The sequence below is a fragment of the Solanum lycopersicum genome, chromosome 8, assembly GCF_036512215.1.
Source record: "Solanum lycopersicum chromosome 8, SLM_r2.1".
Classification (NCBI taxonomy): Eukaryota; Viridiplantae; Streptophyta; class Magnoliopsida; order Solanales; family Solanaceae; genus Solanum; species Solanum lycopersicum.
This window is the reverse complement of record NC_090807.1, coordinates 39020705-39041894: the sequence shown is the minus strand read 5'-3', so window position 1 is coordinate 39041894 and position 21190 is coordinate 39020705. Positions and strand designations below refer to the sequence as shown.

Here is a 21190-nt window from a genome sequence, read left to right as displayed (position 1 = left end):
TAATTAGATTAAAAAATTTTCGTATGAGTTATGACTTATATTTTCTAGACCTTCAATGATTTGTCTTTTTCATTCTACAGTGTTATGAGCACCATAGTATATATAGGTTGAGAAACTCTCAACTTAGACATGATATATATTTATGTATGTTTACAGTTCTAACATATATGATCACACATATAGCCCTAGATATAATTTTATACCGCATAGTTTTCACATATGCATCCTCTACAAATATGATTTTAAAAAGTAAAATCTAGTATATATATTTTTGATTGAAAAAATATTTATTTATGGTATTTCACTAAAATATTCCTCACTATATATTTACGTCTAAATGACCTTTTAATACTTGAAATTCCTTTAATTAAGTAACTTTTTAACAAACCCATATCAAATTAAAGAAATTCTTCCTCTCTCAACATTTTTCTTTCTAACTCAAGGAAGAAGAAAAAGAAGTGAGATCTAGGGTTTTGATTCAATGTGTTTTATTCATAATATTTCTTAGGATGTTTTTGTAAAGGTGTGGTGATCCTTTATATAGGGTTAGATTTTCTCTTAGAGTCCATTCAATGGAAATTTCAAAGTGTTGAAGTTCATGAAATACCTAGGGTTTTACTCAATCTCGTGGGCTGTTTCTTTAACAATTTCAAATGGTTTCTATTGTCAAATTATGATTGTATTCATGTTTAATGAATGATTTATGATGAAAATTTTATGAGCCCAAGAATCATCTCAATTTATAAATTTTGCCTTCTTGATGTTTCTTTGTGGACTATAAATGCAAATTATTGGAATATGTCTAAATTATATTGGGTTACTGAAATAAGTCTTTCTCTATGCCTTCATTAGGATAAATTGTTGGTGTCTTGATGATTTGAGATTCATGGCCTTGAAGGAAAGTCATAACTATATTATATGTCGAACTATAATGTGTTTGACTATATATTGATCCACTTAAAAGGTGGAGGTATTTACGTACTAAGTATGGGAATGTGACTTCAATGTAGTTTAGGTGATCATGTCTTAAAGGTAGTTGTGTGATTATTGAAAGACTATTTTGAAATTTGACACTGATGAATGATGACGATAGAGTCTGAAGTGTCGTCTATTGCATATTGGATATCTTGAATTTGAAGGCTTAAGAATCCGATTCTTTTACAATGTATAAATATATATATATATATATATATATATATATATATATAGATATATATATCTTGACTCATGTCTTAATGTTATGAATTGGTAGGCCTAATGTTAATATCCTTTCATGAATGAATGAATGATTGAATAATTATGTATTCTAGATTATGTCTTGTACCGATATATCTATCGTTGCTATCCATTCATGACGAGTGTATGTCACGACCCAAAACCGGGCCGCGACTGGCACCCACACTTACCCTCCTATGTGAGCGAACAAACCAATCTAAACTCTAGCATTTCAATGTAATATCAACAGAAAATAATGCGGAATACTTAAACTCATAATTAAAAACCAATTCAATAACTTCTAAAATTCAACATCTATTATTCCTCAAAATCTGGAAGTCATCACCACAAGAACATCTATGATCAAATGACTAAACTAAGAGTATTCTAAAAGCTAAAACAAGTAAAAGCTAGTCCATGCCGGAACTTCAAGGCATCAAGACAAGAGGAAGAAAGTCCAGTCCAAGCTAGAAGCGTTAGCTCACCCTGAAGATCCGATGTGACGAAGACTGGCTAGAATTGTGGTTGAGTTGAAGACGACGGCACGTTTGCTGCACTCCACAAATAACAAGAAGAAAACATAAAAGTAGGGGTCAGTACAAAACACAGGTACTAAGTAGATATCATCGGCCAACTCAAAATAGAAAACAATATATACCAAGTAATATCATAAAATCAACTATGATACTCAACATGTAGCAACAACAAGTACTATATCATTAACAATTACCGTCAAGTTCACACACGAGGACTCAAGCCTCAATACCATACTCATTTGGGAATTAGTTCATTAGATTGAGTATATTAACATCTTTCAAGATTCATTATCTTTATTCCTCTTGTGTTGGTACGTGACACTCCGCTCCCTCACTACTGTGTGTCGGAACGTGACATTCCGATCCCCTAAATCTACGTGTCGGTTCGTGACACCCGATCCCCTAAATCTACGTGTCGGTTCGTGACACCCGATCCCCTAAATCTATGTGTCGGTTCGTGACACCCGATCCCCTAATCTCATTCTATCAATTCATCAAGCCTTCTCTTATACCAAGGCATCATCAATCTCATTACTTTAGTTCATCAAGCCTTCTTTTATACAAAGGCATCATCAATCTCATTACTTTAGTTCATCAAGCCTTCTTTTATAAAAAGGCATCATCAATAACAAGAGATTGGGTTTTTATCAACATTTGGGATTCAATAGCTTCATCATGCTTATTTCATCACAATCATATAATCACATTCATGCATGCATACAATTAAGCACATAGAAGGGTTTACAATACATCCAATACATATCATTCGCTATTAAGAGTTTACTACGAATATCATAAAACCATAACCTACCTCCACCGAAGATTAGTGATCAAGCAAGCAACTTCCCCAAGCTTTGTTCTTCGTTTTCTCTCTTCCTCGTTCGATCCTCTCTCTCTCTTTGTTCTTTCTACTTTTCTTATTCAAACCCTCTTTCTTTTACCCTAATTAGTATATAATTAAGAATAAAAGATGGCAATAATAACCCACTAATTAACTTAAGGTTACCTCTTTTAACCCCCAAGTAATTAGACTTATTAAAATTAACTCACTAACTTTATAATTAAAGAAGGAATAGTCCAAAACGCCCCTTAAAATATTTACAGAAATCCGACCTAGCCTGGGATTATGCAGCCTGTGACGGCCCGTCGTGCCTGCGACGGTCCGTCCTGCTGCTCCGTCACAGAGTTCAGAGACTCAATTTCTCTGAAGAGTCTATGACGGTCTGTCACACCTGTGACGGTCCGTCCTGCCATTCCGTTACGAAGTTCAGAGAGTCGATTTCAGTACCCAATTTTCAGAATTCTAAGTATTTTGGAATGAGATACCCTCGACGGTCCGTCGTGCCTACGACGGTCCGTCGTGGGGCCCGTTATCTTTGCCAATTTTTCCAGAATCAAAGTCTGCTACTCAAAACGACCAAACATGTCGTTACGATAGATACCAATTTACCCATCGTTCGTCCTTGAACGATCTTAAGAAGAAAAACAACGGCGAAAAGAAGTACCTGAGTCTGTAAACAGGTGTGGATATCTTTCTTGCATATCAGCCTCTTTCTCCCAAGTGGCTTCTTCGACTAGTCGATTCTTCCAGTGAACTTTGATTGATGCAATCTCCCTTGACCTCAACTTGCGAACTTCTCTATCTAAAATAGCAACAGGCTCCTCCTCATAAGACAAATTCTCATCAAGCAAAACTGAATCCCAACGAATAATGTAGTTTCCATCCCCATGGTATCTTTTCAACATAGACACATGAAATACCGGTTGCACTCCGGACAGCCCTGGAGGCAAGGCTAACTCATAAGCCACCTCCCCTACTCGCTTAAGTACTTCAAAGGGACCAATATACCTTGGGCACAATATACCCCTTTTACCGAAATGCATCACCCCTTTCATGGGTGAAACCTTCAGCAAGACTTGTTCACCCTCCATGAACTCCAAGTCTCTACCTTTCAATCTGCATATTCCTTTTGCCTACTTTGCGCCGCTAAAAGATTTTCTTGAATAGATTTCACTTTCGCTAATGAATCCCTCAAAAGGTCAGTACCCCAGGGTCTAACCTCAAAGGCATCAAACCACCCAATGGGAGACCTACATCTTCTCCCATATAGTGCCTCAAATGGGGCCATATCAATGCTTGAGTGATAGCTATTGTTGTAAGAGAACTCCACTAAGGGTAAGAAGCTATCCCAATCACCACAAAATTATATCACACATGCGCGAAGCATATCCTCCAACACTAGAATAGTTCGCTCAGACTGACCATCGGTCTGAGGATGGAACGCAGTACTAAGGTCCAACCTATTACCCGATTCCGCATGCAATGTTTTCCAAAACATATAAGTAAACTGCGTACCTCTATCTGATATGATGGAGAGTGGAACCCCATGCAACCGAACAATTTCTGAGATATAGATTTTGGCTAACTTCTCTACATTGTAAGTCACCTTGACCGGATTGAAATGAGCAGACTTAGTTAACCTATCAACAATCACCCAAATGGAGTAATACTTACCCATTGTCTTGGGAAGACCAACCACGAAGTCCATTGCAATCCTTTCCCACTTCCATTCAGGAATGGGCATTCTCTGAAGTGTTCCTCCGCGCCTCTGGTGTTCATACTTTACTTGTTGACAGTTTGGACATTTGTCAATAAAATCAATAATGTCACGCTTCATTCTACTCCACCAAAAGTGTTGCTTTACGTCACGATACATCTTGGTTGTACCAGGATGTATAGAATACCTTGAACTATGAGCCTCTGTCAGAATAGTGTTGATCAAATCGTCAACTCGGGGTACACATACCCTTCCCTTGATTCTCAAAACACCTTCCTCATCGATTTGTGCTTCCTTAGCCTCTCCTCGCAATACTTTATCTTGGATTCTGCTTAGTTTCTCATCATCAAACTGTTTTCCCTTAATCTTGTCAAGAAAACAAGATCTTGCCTCCACACAAGCCAACATTCCTCCCTTCTCATTTGCTTCTAATCTCATCAAGTCGTTAGCCAGAGTCTTAACCTCTCTAGCCAATGGACGTCTAGAATCTTGCAAGTGAGCTAGACTTCCCATGCTCCCTGCCTTTCTACTTAAGGCGTCTGCCACAACATTAGCCTTTCCCGGATGATACAAGATAGTGATATCGTAGTCCTTCAGTAGTTCTATCCATCTCCTCTGTCTCAAATTCAAATCTTTTTGAGTAAAGACATACTGTAGGCTACGATGATCCGTATAGACCTCACACTTTACCCCATACAGATAGTGCTTCCATTTCTTTAATGCAAACACTACCGCAGCCAATTCAAAATCATGGGTCGGATAATTACGTTCATGCACCTTTAATTGCCTCGAAGCATAAGCAATTACATTCTTCTCTTGCATTAGCACTGCACCCAACCCAGAATAGGATGCATCACAATAAACAATGAAGTTCTTACCTTCCACGGGCAAGGTGAGAATTGGTGCAGTAGTCAACAAAGTCTTGAGCTTCTGAAACCTTTCTTCACACTCGTCCGACCATACAAATGGAACATTCTGCTTAGTAAAGTACGTCAATTGGGAAGCAATGGAGGAGAATCCCTTGACAAATCAACGGTAAGAGCTAGCTAAACCAACAAACCTCCATATTTCTGACACATTAGTAGGTCTTAACCAATTCTTCAGTGCCTCAATATTAGAAGGATTCACCATCACTCCATCCTTAGACACCACGTGCCCCAAGAAGGACACTGAATGTTACCAAAACTCACACTTGGAGAATTTGTCATAAAGCTTTTTCTCCCTCAACATTTCCAATACCATTCTCAAATGCTCCTCATGTTCTTTTTTACTCTTTGAGTATATCAGTATATCATCAATAAATATGATCACAAAGAGATCCAGATATGGTTTGAAAATCCCGTTCATCAAGCTCATGAAAGCAGCAGGGGCATTCGTAAGAGCAAAAGACATCACTACAAATTCGTAATGCCCATACCTGGTCCGAAAGGCAGTCTTTGGCACATCCGTTGCTCGTATTTTCAATTGATGATAACCGGATCTCAAGTTAATCTTAGAGAAAACACAAGCACCTTGTAACTGGTCGAACAAGTCATAGATGTGAGGAATGGGATATTTGTTCTTAATAGTTACCTTGTTCAACTGTCTGTAGTCTATGCACATCTGAAAACTCCTATCCTTTTTCTTCACAAATAACACCGGAGCACCCCAATGAGATGCACTTGGTCTAATGAAGCCTTTGCTCAACAACTCTTGAAGTTGGGCCTTTAATTCTCTTAACTTCGCGGGAGCCATTCTATAAGGGGGTATAGAAATGGGGCGAGTGCACGGTTCAATATCAAAGAAGAAGTCAATATCCCTATCTGGTGGCATACAAGGAAAATCTGCAGGGAAAACATCGAAAAACTCGCGGACTATCAAAACTGACTCAATTAGAGGTACTTGAGTAGTATCATCCCTGAGATGTGCCAAGAACGCCAAACAACCCTTACTTACCATTTTCTTAGCACAAAGGAAGGAGATGATACGAACCGAATTAGAAGTGTAGTCACCCTCCCACACTAACGGATCTGTCCCAGGCTTGGCTAACGTCACCATTTTAGCATTACAATCCAAGATCACAAAATTCGGAGAAAGCCAAGTCATACCTAGAATTACATCAAAATCAACCATTTCTAAGATAACCAAGTATACATAAGTGTTGCTCCCCACAAAAGTCACCAAACAAGACCTATATACTTTTTCAACTATCACAGACTCACCCACCGGAGTAGAAACACGAATAGACATGTCAAACAATTCACAAGGTAAATTAATACCATTAGAAAATAATGAAGATACATAAGAAAATGTGGATCCAGGATCAAACAATACAGAAGCTATACAATGACAAACCGAAAGATTACCTGTGATGACAGCATCCGATGTCTCCGCCTTAGATCGCCCAGGGAAAGCGTAACAATGGGCCCCATTACTTGTCTGTCCGTTGCCCCTACCATGTTGTGTTATAGTGGCTTCAGTTTGCCCATCACCCCGACCGTTTTGGTGGCCACCATTACCTCGGCCACCACGTCCTCCGGAATAACGGCCTCTACCATGACCACCTCTACCTCTAGCTATTGGGGTCTATAACTCTGTTTTGGAAAATTCCTCCTAATATGTCCAGTCTCCCCACATCCATAACACTCTCTGGAGTCAGGCATAGGTCTCTCAGATAAGTGTTGACCGGTCTGAGGTGGACCCCCAACTACAGTCTGTAGTGAACACTGAATTGGTCGAACTGAGTAACCTCCTGAACCCTGCCTCTAGAGTAAGAACCATTAAACTCACCTCCCTTTCGAAACCTTCTTGATGTTGATGCCATGGGTAAGTCATCTGGCTTCACTCCTTCCACCTCTATCACGAAGTCTACAACTTCTTGGAAGGATTTTGCCGTAGCCGCTACCTGTAAGGTTGAAATCTGCAATTCTGACCTCAACCCCTTCACAAAATAGCAAATCCTCTCTTGTGGACTTAAACAAAGCTGAGTGGCATATCTGGAAAGTGCACGAAACTTAGCCTCATATGCAGTAACCGACATCCTACCTTGTCTAGGCTCAAGAATTCATCTCTTTTCCTATCCCTCAATGTTCGGGGAATATACTTCTCCATAAACAAGCTAGAGAATGATGCCCAAGTCAGAGGTGGTGCCTCTATTGGTTGACACTCAACATGTGACCGCCATCACATTTTGGCGTTCCCTTGAAACTGATAAGTCACAAACTCAACAACAAACCATTCTACTATACCCATCTTGTGTAGTAGCTCATGACAATCAACCAGAAAATCGTAGACATCCTCAGATTCAGCACCCTTGAAGACTGGAGGTTTCAATTTCAAGAACTTACTGAAAAGTCATGCTGATCATTTGTCATCATAGGCCCTTTAGTCAGACGAGGAAACGTGCCTATTTCCAATGAGGCATCCATGCGGGGAGCCATAGTAGTCGCATGTTGTACCTCCGGAACATGAGGTGCTGGTGCAGAAAACACTGGAGGTGTCTGGCCCTAATGAGATAACCCGCTAAGATAAGCCAGAACCTGATAGATCATCTCTGGAGTAGGTTGGGGTGGCAATTCCTCATTCTGCACTTGTTCATTCTCCCCATCCTCCCCTTCTGTTACTACTTCCTCAGTCGGTGGAGGAGTCACCGCCCTAGTACCAGATGGGCTAGGTGCTCGTCCTCTTCTCCTAAAGGACGTCCTCCCATGACCTCTACAGCGGCCTCTTGCCACTACTTCTCTTCGAGCTACAGTCTCAGTGGCTGGCTTAGATACATCTTGTCTTGCTGATGTTGATGTTGGCGCGGTTGTTGCTCTAGTTCTAACCATCTGCGAAATAGAGTGAAGATGGTCAGATACCAATTTGTATTACCTAAATACCAATTGGACCCATGTAATAGCACGAAAGAAAGAATGAAAGAATGGAATTTTCCTAAAGACTTATAGCCTCTCATAGAAAAGTAAGGGCATCCCCCTACCGTTCCTTAAGACTCTAAAAGACCCATTCTTGTATGATGAGACCAACGAACCTAATGCTCTGATACCAAGTTTGTCACGACCCAAAACCGGGCCACAATTGGCACCCACATTTACCCTCCTATGTGAGCGAACCAACAAATCTAAACTCTAGCATTTCAATGTAATACCAACAGAAAATAATGCGGAAGACTTAAACTCATAATTAAAAACCAATTAAATAACTTCTAAAATTCAACATCTATTATTCCCCAAAATCTGGAAGTCATCACCACAAGAACATCTATGATCAAATGACTAAACTATGAGTATTCTAAAAGATAAAACAAGTAAAAGCTAGTCCATGCCGGAACTTCAAGGCATCAAGACGGGGGAAGAAAGTCCAGTCCAAGCTAGAAGCGTTAGGTCACCCTGATGATCCGATGTGATGAAGATTGGCTAGAATTGCGGTTGAGTTGAAGACGATGGCACGTTTGCTGCACTCGACAAATAACAAGAAGAAAACATAAAATTAGGGGTCTGTACAAAACACGGGTACTGAGTAGATATCATCGGCCAACTCAAAATAGAAAACAGTATATACCAAGTAATATCATAAAATCAACTATGATACTCAACATGTAGCATTAACAAGTACTATATCATTAACAATTACCGTCAAGTTCACACATTAGGACTCAAGCCTCAGTATCATACTCATTTGGGAATTAGATTCATTAGATTGAGTATATTAACTTCTTTCAAGATTTGTTATCTTTATTCCTCTTGTGTCGGTACGTGACACTCCGCTCCCTTACTACTATGTGTCGGAACGTGACACTCCGATCCCCTAAATCTACGTGTCGGTTCATGACACCCGATCACCTAAATCTACGTGTCGGTTCGTGACACCCGATCCCCTAAATCTACGTGTCAATTCATGACACCGATCCCCTAAATCTACATGTCGGTTTGTGACACCCGATCCCGTAATCTCATTCTATCAATTCATCAAGACTTCACTTATACCAAGGCATCATCAATCTCATTATTAGTTCATCAAGCCTTCTTTTATACCAAGGCATCATCAATCTCATTACTTTAGTTCATCAATCCTTCTTTTATACCAAGGCATCATCATCAACAAGAGATTGGGCTTTTATCAAGATTTGGGATTCAATAGCTTCATCATGCTTATTTCATCACAATCATATAATCACATTCATGCATGCATATAATTAAGCACATAGAAGGGTTTACAATACTACCCAATACATATTATTCACTATTAAGAGTTTACTACGAATAACATAAAACCATAACCTACCTCCACCAAAAATTAGTGATCAAGCAAGTAATTTCCCCAAGCTTTGTTCTTCGTTTTCTCTCTTTCTCGTTCGATCCTCTCTCTCTCTTTATTCTTTCTACTTTTCTTATTCAAACCCTCTTTCATTTACCCTAATTAGTATATAATTAAGAATAAAAGATGGCAATAACAACCCACTAATTAACTTAAGGTTACCTCTTTTAACCCCAAGTAATTAGACTTACTAAAATTAACCCACTAACTTTATAATTAAAGCAGGAATAGTCCAAAATGCCCCTTAAAATAATTACAGAAATTCGACCCAGCCTGGGATTACGCAGCCTGTGACGGCCCGTCGCGCCTGCGACGGTCTGTCCTGCTGCTCCGTCACAGAGTTCAGAGACTCAATTTCTCTGAAGAGTCTTGTGACGGTCCGTCACACCTGTGATGGTCCGTCCTGCCATTCCGTTACGAAGTTCAGAGAGTCGATTTCAGTACCCAATTTTCAAAATACTAAGTATTTTGGAACGAGATACCCTCGACGGTCCATCGTGCCTACGACGGTCCGTCGTGGGGTCTATTGTCTTTGCCAGTTTTTTCAGAATCAAAGTCTGCTGCTCAAAACGACTAAATAGGTCGTTACAGTGTAGGACCCAATTTGACGTTTAACCTTTAAATGGTATACATAATGGTGGTGTCCCTTTCTTGTGTGAAATCACGAACCTTGAAATGGTAGACCTAATGGTGGTGGTCTTTTCTTGGAAAAAGAGTGAGCTATAATTGATATGTGCCTTGGTTTGGTAGGCCTAATGTTGGGGTCCCACTCAAGTGCAATAATGTGAGCTAATGAAACTACTCTATGGGAATGTAGGATAAGCACAGAAAGGATAAGGTAGGATGGAAATTCTCCCTGCATTAGGTCGTATTTCAATGAAAGTCTTGCTTATTTCATAATTATGTGCCCTCATAGGTCTAGCTTTGTGATCAACATAAAATAAATTTTATGGCCTTACCTTTCAAATTAGACCACATCTTTATGATGTGGTGTTATGTTAAAGAAGATATGATAATTTAGTTTTCATGGTCTATTTTAGATAAGAACTTATTCCCATCATATGAGATGTGTATAATGGTTACTTCGAGAAGTTATAAAATGTGTTGGTGGTAGTATTTGATGTTATCCATGCACCGTATGAGAATGCTTTAAGATGATCATAGTGAGGTCTCTAAGTCTAAATTACAAATGTATGAAAGTCCACTAGATGATGTAATTAAAGGATGTTGACTCTCAAGTGCTTAATGTTGTATGCATGCTATATGGTTAATTTTCCATTGTGATGGTTGGGATATAGTTATGTCTCCTATGTTTATATTTGGTATAATGGTGAAAAGGGTTATTAATTTCTCTTTTGGTGACCTTAATGTGGTTCCTTGGTATTGATTGTTGTATGGCATACTATCCATGTATTTCACAAAGTATTGCATGAGTTACTTGAGGTGAAGGTAATGTTTACATGGAATATTGTCTAAATGTTATGTTATGATCATATGATGATTATACATGCATTGTATGTCTCTTAATTTGTTCTTCATGATATTTCAAAATGTGGTCTAATGCATCGTTTCTAACACAAATGTCTCTTTCAAAGAATATTTTTGCATTGTAATTTTACTTACTACATTTTAGTGTGCTAATCCACATTTCTCTTATTTTACTACAGGTTTACGTTCCGGCAACTCATTTCTTCCTGATTCAAATTTAGGTTCCAGTATGTCTTTTTAAAGATTTTAATGAAGTATTTTTAAATTTTGGATCTAAATGAGTTTTTAGTTGCACACTATTTTCCATCTATAAAATATTATGAATTCATTGAGGCTAGTATTAGACAATTTTGGAGGAGTATCTGTGTCACATACGTGGCCTAGACTCATGTCGTGGAACTAACGTTTTACCGTTGAAGGCCATTATTTCCACCTAGTGAGTGATGCTTTGGGTTCGACGCCCAAATATTATAAATATGGTTTTGTGGCAAAGTTTACTTCTATGGTACTTGGATTTGAGTATCTTAATTTTTTAGTTTTTGTTAATATGTGTACTTGTCAGGCTTATGGTGGTCCATTTGGGTTCTAGTTAAACATGTGAAAGAGTGTACTTTCTAGGCTTATGGGGTCTAGTTAGGTTTAGTTTAAATGTACTTAGATTTACTTTATTATATTTGTCTTCCTACTTTATTTCCCAAGCATCGCTTTGTTTACACAGATTCTATGTTTTCTTATTGTGTTTACCTTTCTTACTTAGTCGGCCTACAATTCCTACTGACTACTTTGCTTTGGTACTTATGTTGCACTCTCCATATTTATTGTGATGCAACTCCTAGTACTAGATACAAGCGGTGATCATTTCTTCATCTTTTGTATCTTGTGAATTTTTGAGATGTGGGTGAAAACTTGGTGTCCGTATTTATCATAGATAGATTTTGTTTTTCTTTCCTTTTTGTCTTTTATAATTGTTAGTATTATTTCAATGATAGTACTCCCATCATATTTATCACTCATGTTTTCGGCACATGTTGGCTTACCTACTGGCGAGTTGTGGTACGGTAATGAGTCGTAGGGGATTTGGATGTGACTAAAAATTAATGGATAAAACTTTTTAAAATAATTCATATCCTTATTTCATTCACCCTTTTAGATTAGATATATATTTTAATTGATGTTTATGAAACCATCATATCCTTAACTAATTAATTTGTCAAATCATCCATATCCTTATCCGAGTTACTTTTTAAGATTAGATAAACATAAGGATAAGAGTTTATAAAGTCATCCATAACCTTGCCTAATTTACCTTTCTAGGATAAACAAATTAAAGGATAAGAGTTTATGACAAATCTCATTCTATCCAAACATCCAATTAAAAAACTTTTCATGTTTGTTTATAATTATGAATAAACTAGGTAAATTGCCTGCAATTTACGCAGAAATAATCTACCCAAATTACGTCACATCTTATTGATTTTGGATCGTACTTATTACCCCGATATGTTTTAAGATTTATTCCCACTTTTTCCTTATTATTTGTTTGATTAAATTGTTCCAAATAATACATTGAGTAAGTCACTCTTTATTTTAACTTGTGATATTAACATGTTAAACAATATGCTAGCGAAGCATCATGTGATACAACTAGTTTTTACAGAAGACAGTCAACAATTGTATACATGAAATCCCTCTTAAACAAAAAATAAATATTTCTATATTATATTCAATCAGTATTCTAATATTATGGATAATAAACAATAGTTGTCATTTTAGATGGATACTATAATAAGTTCACACATTTTTCCATGAGAAACCACATAGATTTTCACATATTATTATAGTAATTTAACTTATACAAAACTTTTGCTTCGAATTCCTTTTAGTTCTCAATTTTTCTTAAAGTATAGACCTATTTTTTCTTGAATTAACCAAGTTTAAAAACTATAAGATACTTTTTGCTAGACCTGGGTAAATCAAACTCTCCCATACTGTCAATACTGCATTCATTCTCAATTAAATGCTATTGTAAACGGGGTTAACGATGAATTTTGTAGTTGCAAAGTTGTCCAGACATCCTAAGAACTATTTTCACCTAATTCTTTGTCCATGACATCATATTATTTATTCAAAAAGAACATGGTCAACATTTGCATATAGCTGCTCAATATAGTCGAGCGTCACGCACCTTGATCTAAGCATAAATATCCACATCTATATGACTGGTTTCACGATCGGGGAGCAACCCCAAACATAACCTACGTCATTGTGCTTGGAGAGGACTTGGACAAGCCCTTAGCATTCATCATAACATATCATAGGTCAAAAATGCGGAAAATTTAAATCTTTTACATAGTGAGGTATACATAGAGATCTTACATATGATATATGGAGTTTACATTGACTCTATGCTTATTGAAGCTTACATAGGCTTGTCTTTTAACAAAATAACCAATACAAAAGAAATAGTCTTATAACATTGTATCATATTAAACCATCTAAAGAGTTAACAAATTTATTATTGTCTCACATTAAACCATCTAAAGAGTATTACAAAATTTGTTATTGTCTCAAGTTAAACCATTTAAAGAGTATTACGACATTTGGCATAGACCATACTACAATACAAAGAGCTAGATATAGGCTTGCAACAATAGTCTCAAAAAAAAAAGGAATGAAATAGTATCTTTAGACATAACAACTTCACATCTAGAAAAGTGAAATTTTAACATCCCCGAACACTAAGGACCTACCAATAACATGGGGAAGTAGTTCAAAGTCATCTTGAAAAGTGGCATACTACAATTCAATGGTCCGAACCTATATTGTTTGGGAGAAGGTAAAGAATATGGGTTAACACAACCACAGGTACTTACTGTGGAAACAAATGCAAGTAAAACTATTGAAATCATGCTTAAAAGGACATTTAGTTGAAAACCATGCTATGTCACTTTGAAAATCCATTATGCACAATGGAGAACATATACAATACAATAGTCACAACATCACATAATACAAGTCCACATTCAACACAAGACCAAAAAGATCATATAGTCAAGTCAACATATATATATGTTATCAAAATAAGGTCATATCAACATGAATAGCCTCACATTAAAATAATATAAGCATAACAACTCAAACATAATTTCACAACAACAATTCATGTACAAGAGTTTATAACATCATAACATATAATACCCTTAATGACAAACCCTTCCCAAACTTACAAGTGTAATGTTAATGCCAAGCCCCATAACCCCACATAATCAAGTAAATTAAGCAAAGGATCATAAGAAATATTTACATGAAATTTTCATATTATCCATACTTATAATAATGTACATAAACTTAGACCTATAGCATATTCATCAATGAAACTAACATCTTATCAGATCATACACATGTAAAGTCATCATATACTTTTCATTTATATCATAAGTACATAACAACAACTTCCTAGTACTTCCATCAAGGCCAACATAATGTATAAGTAAAGTCTCATACCCCTACATACACTAAATAGAACCTCCTAAATCACCCTAGTTAGGGTTCACTTTATTACATTCATTTTTACTTTTGGGAACAATCACGTTGATCGACAATAGAACATGTGAGATAAACATGGTATCCAGTGTCATGAACTTCTACACCAAAAGAAAGTGGTCTACTTGACAAGGTAGAACCATAATATGAACATAGAATTCTAGGTGCATCCACTAGCTAGTATTCCTATGAATGCAACATACTTAAGGAGCTAGAAGATATGTCTTACACCTTGTACATGCCCATTAGTATTGGAGTACTCATCTCATGTGAACACTTTGTGAATCTCCCTTTTATTGGGGAATGAAAACCTTTCATTCTAAAGTTCACTCTGCTCTAAGCTAAAGGCTCTTTATGAAATGTGTTTTAAGCCTTTCATAAGCATCATATCTTAGTTTCTTATGTAGAAGACTAACCCCTTGTATATAATGTCATTGTTTCATTTTGTATTGCATGAGAATTTCATTTCATAACAACCCTTCATTTAAGAGATCAACATATCATAGTCATATCATAGTGAGGCACAAAAGTGATTCATATTCAACCTTGTACCATTATACCCTTAACATAATCTCCCAATTCACATAGTCAATTTATTTAATCACATTCATAATATAATAATCTTCTTAAAATAATCACATATAATACTTCAATTTAATATCATTAATTAACAAGTATAAGCCATCATCATTGAAGTAAAAAACTCAAGATCATAAAGTCTTACTAATTTGTTTTCATAAGCCTCCTTCAGAGTCTTCCCATCAATAAAACAATATTCATTAATATATCCACTTAATAAAATCATATAATAGTAATTTATACAAAAACAAAGTCAATTATATCATCACCAATCAATTCAACCTTAATGAATAACCTTGGGATACGAGGAAAAGGTTAAATTATGATTTCTTCCATAGAACTAGGTCAAAGACTAAGAAATACAACAATTAATAATTAGAAAAATCATTATTTATTATAAAAATCAAAATAAACCAACATCAAATCAATTTGAAAGATCAATAACGAAATTTGAAGAAAACCCAACTTTAAGACAATATTGGAAACCAATTTTCACGAGCTTATTGGGGAAAGATATAGCAAAAATGAATAGATTACATACCTTAGGATTCCAAAGTATTTGATGGTAAAACATTAATTCTTCAAGACCTAGTAATCCTTAAAGTCTTGTATTCAATGGGGTCTTGGAATAGAGAGAAAAAGTCGACGGATGTTGGAGAGAATTGGGTTTAGGAAATATGAGGTGTTAGGTTTCTTTAATGATGTTAGTCCTTATATGTTCCCCCAAATAACTTAATAAACCATACTTCACCATTAACTAATTGATTTAATGACCAACTCATTATCTCACTAAACTAAAACTTAACACTGAAACTCGACCCCCAAGCCACGAGACCTCGACCTATGCCCCGTCGACTGGACCACTGCCCGTCATGCTTGTCCGTGGTTTTGGTCAGAGAGGGTGATTTTAGAACCTTTTCAAAAATTTCTAATTCTTCACTATCCACTAGCCTTTGACCTATCGATTGTTCGTCGATTGACTCGTCCTTTAGCTACTGTCAATTTTTTTTTATAGTTTTGGGTCCAATTGAAGGGTCCTCCCCAAGAAACCTTAGGATGGCTTAGGGATTCTTACTCAGACTTTTTGACCCTAAACACACTCTAGTACATATTTAACACCTAATTACCTATTTTCAATAAATCCCGACTCTTAAAACCCTATAAAAAATGCCAAGGCATAGCAGAACACATTTTACAATTCTCCAAATGTCATGGTAATTTCTTAACATTTTGACTTTAACACTTCCTAATTGAATTCATTAAATTATTTTAGGTGTAGAAACAGTGTTACAATTCTTAGTTCATCATGTGAGGCTCTAGACTAAGTCATGAATGTAACAACCCTATAAATGACTATGCTATGTAATTTCTAACGTATCTAGAATGCCTAGATTAGACTTGGTTCACACGGATTAATGCGCGTAGAACAAGACCTCTGAACCTTGCAACAGCCATGCCAATTAATTTGACGAGTTATTTTATCTAGGAAAGGTTGGGTCCAACCATGTAGGGCACCCGATTATTAAGATTTACCCAGATGAGTTAACAGGACTTAAAAAGGAGTAATCTTAAGTTTGGAGGGTCTAGCTGTAATGGTCTTTTCCCGGCTAAGTCTTCTATTGTAATTACCCTTATTAATTAATTAGTTCATATGGTTAAGGGGTGATTTGGGTAGAGGTGGCAAAAATTGACCCTTTAAGAAAAATCTTGCTCCACTCAGGTTCGAATCTTGGTGGAAGCAATGAATTGATTGATTTATTGTATTTAGTTAATTATTTAAATTAATTAATATTTAATTTCTGATTTATTTATAGGAAAACAATATTTTTATTATTATTATTATTATTATTATTATTATTATTATTATGTATTGGATTTTGGATTTTGGTGGTGAGGCAGTGGTGTTGTGGGAATTGGAAGCATTGAAAAAAGTGTTGAAAGGCATTAAGGTATGGTTTTTCTTCTCTCTTGGTCCCTTTACCAAGATACCCTTAAGGTTCAGTTTAATCATAATTGAAAAACTAAAGTTGTCTATGTTGTATGCTCATGTCATTAGATCTTTTATATAATTCAAAGCATGCGTTGGTATTTCTTCTGGTACATATTTTTAGGTTTGTTTTTAATTATGTATTGACCATATATTTTTAATTTATGAAAGGAATGAAAGATGTATTCCGGAAAAGTATTTTAAATTAATTGTTTGATCATGGGTGTGTTGTAAATTAACAATGTTGTTGCCTGAAAATTGTGCGTTATAAATGTTATGTTTTTGTATATGTAAATGTTAAAAGTGATTTCAATCGAATTACTCCAAGAATCTTCATTGAAACTTGAGAGAAAGATGGATTGAAAGAGACCAAGTTTCCAGTTTGCTAGAAATGTTGGTCTCAGTCAAAAATATGAATAGTGAGCTATAATTTAAATTTTTTTAAAAAATTGTGATATCATTGGGATTGAACCGAAGACCTTACCAAATGCATATTACATAAAAAAAATGAGAATAACGAAAAAAAATAAATGTGGTGAGTGGGGTTGGAACCCACAACCTTTTAAATAGATGAGAGAGTTAGGAGAAAAATAAGTGTGGTGAGTGGGGATCGAACCCACTACCTCCTGAATAGATGAGAGAGTTAGGAGAAAATAAAGGAGAAAATAAATCTGCGTAGTGGGGATTGAACCCACAACCTCTTGAATAGATAAGAGAGTTAATAAAGTATAAAAAAATGTGGTGAGTGGGGATTGAACCCACAACTTCTTGAATAGATGACAGAGTTAGGAGAAAAAATAAAGAAGAAAAATAAATGTGGTGAGTGCGGGTTGAACCCACAACCTGTTGAATAGATGAGAGAGTTAGGCTTAAAATAAAGGAAAAAATAAAGGAGGTGAGTGGGGATTGAACCCACAACCTCTTAGATAAAGTTGAGAGAAAAATTCAGAGAAAAAGAATGAGTTTGTGGGGGAATTGATCCCACAATCTCTTTTCCTTAAAATAGAAAGATACGAGGGAAACGAAAGAAAATATTACGGGGGCTATCGGGATCGACCTAGGTTCCCCCAAAACTGAAAAAATGCAAGTACCATGTTTAATATAATATTAAGTGTTACTCAAGGGATTCGAAATCGGGTTCCCTTGCCCAATTGGGTTTTGACACATAAGTCGTACGTAAACAAATATTTACTGGATGTTGTCTATAAGAGTTGAGATCGATATCTTGGCATACCAGCAATATGCATAAGTCTTGTACCATATAATCTTTGGTAAGTATAAGTCACTTAGACGAATTATGAATGAATCCTCATGGCTTTAACGTATAGATCCATAAGTCCAACATACGTTTAAAAGTAAACAAAGTTAAGATTTATGTAATGAAATGATGTGAACCTAGGAGGTTTGAGTAAAAGTGTGAAACATACAAACAAGGCGAAGTGCATTGTCATATGACCAAATGAACATTCATGTAAAGGGAATGTAGAATGACCTAAAGTCAAATCTCAAGCATACTCCAAAAGGAAGTGTTAATAATGAATTAATAGCTAATATATAAAGAAAAGAATGACTGCATGACTATAGGATAGTGAAAGTGAGACAAGCTACATCTACGCCTAAAATAAATGTCACTAAATAAAATTACTAAGTGAGTACATTTATTCTAAAAGATGAACAAGCAACGAAAGTGTGGATACATAGGGATAGGCTAGTACAAGTGAGACAAGTTGTATCTACGACTAGAATAATTGTCCCTCAATGAGAACTCCAAGAGAGCATATATATGTTATACGATGAAAAAATAATGAGCGGTGAGTAAAGATGAAATTAAAAGATGTTAAAAAAGAACAGGGTGTCCTCACAATATCATACTAGTGCAAGTGATACAAGATGTACCTGCGCCAAATATAAGGACACGAAAAGTACTCACCTAAAAGAGTGTTGAAAATTAAGAGGCAAGTCTCAATCATACTCTACATGTAAGTGTAAGGACAATTCACACAAAATACGTAATGATGAGATGAGAAATCATCTAATGAGATATGATGTCACATGTTAGAAGCCAGCTTCTATGATATATGAGATGAATGTAATGGAACATTATACTAAGCACCGATAGGCTAGCTATGAGTTGCGATTCCTTCTTTCGAGAAGGCAGACGTTCGTGTAATTCTCATGAGATGAGACATTCCGTCCAGCTGGGTATGGGTCTCCTTATATCTCGTAGTCATTGAACCTATACTTTCAATAGAGGGTTCTAGAAACGTAGGACTCCCTATGTACGATAGCATATTTTAATTTACTTTGGCCAGTTAATCCATATCTTTTCAGTGTGTGGTTAAACACGGGATATCATGATGCTCACATAATCTATGTCGGTTAAGGTTAATGTTACCAAAGAAAGAATGAGGTCAGCCACAAATAATGCACATAATGAACTTGAATGATACCAAAAGTGTTAGGATAGGATAATCAAGAGGTGAGCTAGAATTAAGTAATGACACTAGGTAATTTTTTGTCATTGCACAGCGAACCCGATGAAAGTTCAAACTACATCCTAGGTATGTATGGTGGTTAGACTAGCTTACAAACGAATGAAAATGAAGTATGTATGCATGAATGAAGAAGATTCTATGTTTGCTAAAGAAAGATTCCTAGTTGAAGTCCCATATGTTGAGCCCTCATTTGTTGAAATCCTAATGTCAAGTCCATGATCCTATGGTCTCATGAAATATAGACGAATGATATGATGTATGTTATGTGATAATAAGCAATATGTTATGTGTTGTGTGCATTATATTACATGTGATGATGGATGTTACTCCATAGCATGACTTTAGTAATCAAATTTTGGTGAGTCCAGTGACTTGACTTTCCATAATACATATCCTTATGAGAGATCTCTTCTTACTCATGCATGTCCTTGGTGTTAGTAAAAATGTGTACTAATTCCATACAACTCTCTACTTTTATGTGCACGTGCAGCTAGATGCTAGAACTTACAAATCGACATTTAATTTATCCAGACGTGGAGCTTTAATCTTTTTTTGGTAGGCCCTTTCGAGAATGCCTATCTTTTATATTCTAGCGTAGATGTAGGAATGAGCCAGTGGAGTAAGTTCCACTAGTGTTTCCTTCCAAGTTATTTTCAGATATTGTATTGGTGCCATTTTTGCAACTCTATATTTTTATATAGAGATATGAATATGTCTTTAATTTGATTATCTTGATATTAGATGGTTGTTGTTAAACGCTTATGAGTTTATGTCAAAAGACTTATACGAGTTCAATGTTTCTTACTATGAAGTCTAAGTTAACAAAAAGTTTAAAATTTTCCGCTAAAATTAACCTAGATGATGTAACTATGATATATGTAGGCTTGTCTGCGACCTTTGAGAGGTCAACGATGCCGATTTTGGCTAGGGTGTAGACTCCGGTCGTGACAAATTTGGTATCAGATCGTTAGGGTCAATTCTGAGGATAATAAGTTCACATCAACCTCATCGAGTAGTTTATAATTAATGGTAGTGAAGTGCACCACTATCCTGATTTAAAGATTTCCGGATACGTAAGAAAATTCTCTTCTTCTGATCTTATCGTGCCTTCTCTAATGTCTAATTTCTTGGTGTTACGAGTGTATCTAACATCAACTCTTGAGATTCAGAAAGATTAATACGAGGAGAAACACAGGCGGAGAGATTGGAGGAGAAGCTGTTGGGGTAAATTAAATTCTCCCCAGGCTCAAGCTGCTAAAATGGAGATGTTTGTTAACCCAACGGGGTTGATAGAAAGAGAAGTGAGGACTGCCTTGGTAGAGATGGCCTAAGACATCACTTTACAAGCTCAAGCTATGACAGCCCACGCAAAGCAACAAGGTGTTCCCAGGGAGAACCCACCTTCAAGCACCATGGCTAACAGGTTAATGTCCTTAACAAGGATGAATCCTCCAGTTTACACTGAACTAAGATTGTTAAGGATCTCAAGGAGAA

The 21190-nt window shown here is 36.2% G+C and overlaps 1 protein-coding gene across 1 annotated transcript in view; it reads right to left on the bottom strand.

Moving 5' to 3' along the window:
- LOC138337939 (uncharacterized) overlaps nt 1-21190 on the bottom strand; it is a 49059-nt gene that overhangs the window by 15918 nt on the left and 11951 nt on the right. Inside the window, exon 5 of the mRNA XM_069288384.1 lies at nt 3257-3413. Within this exon, the coding sequence (XP_069144485.1) occupies nt 3257-3413 (157 nt within the window). The remainder of the gene's footprint in view (nt 1-3256; nt 3414-21190) is intronic.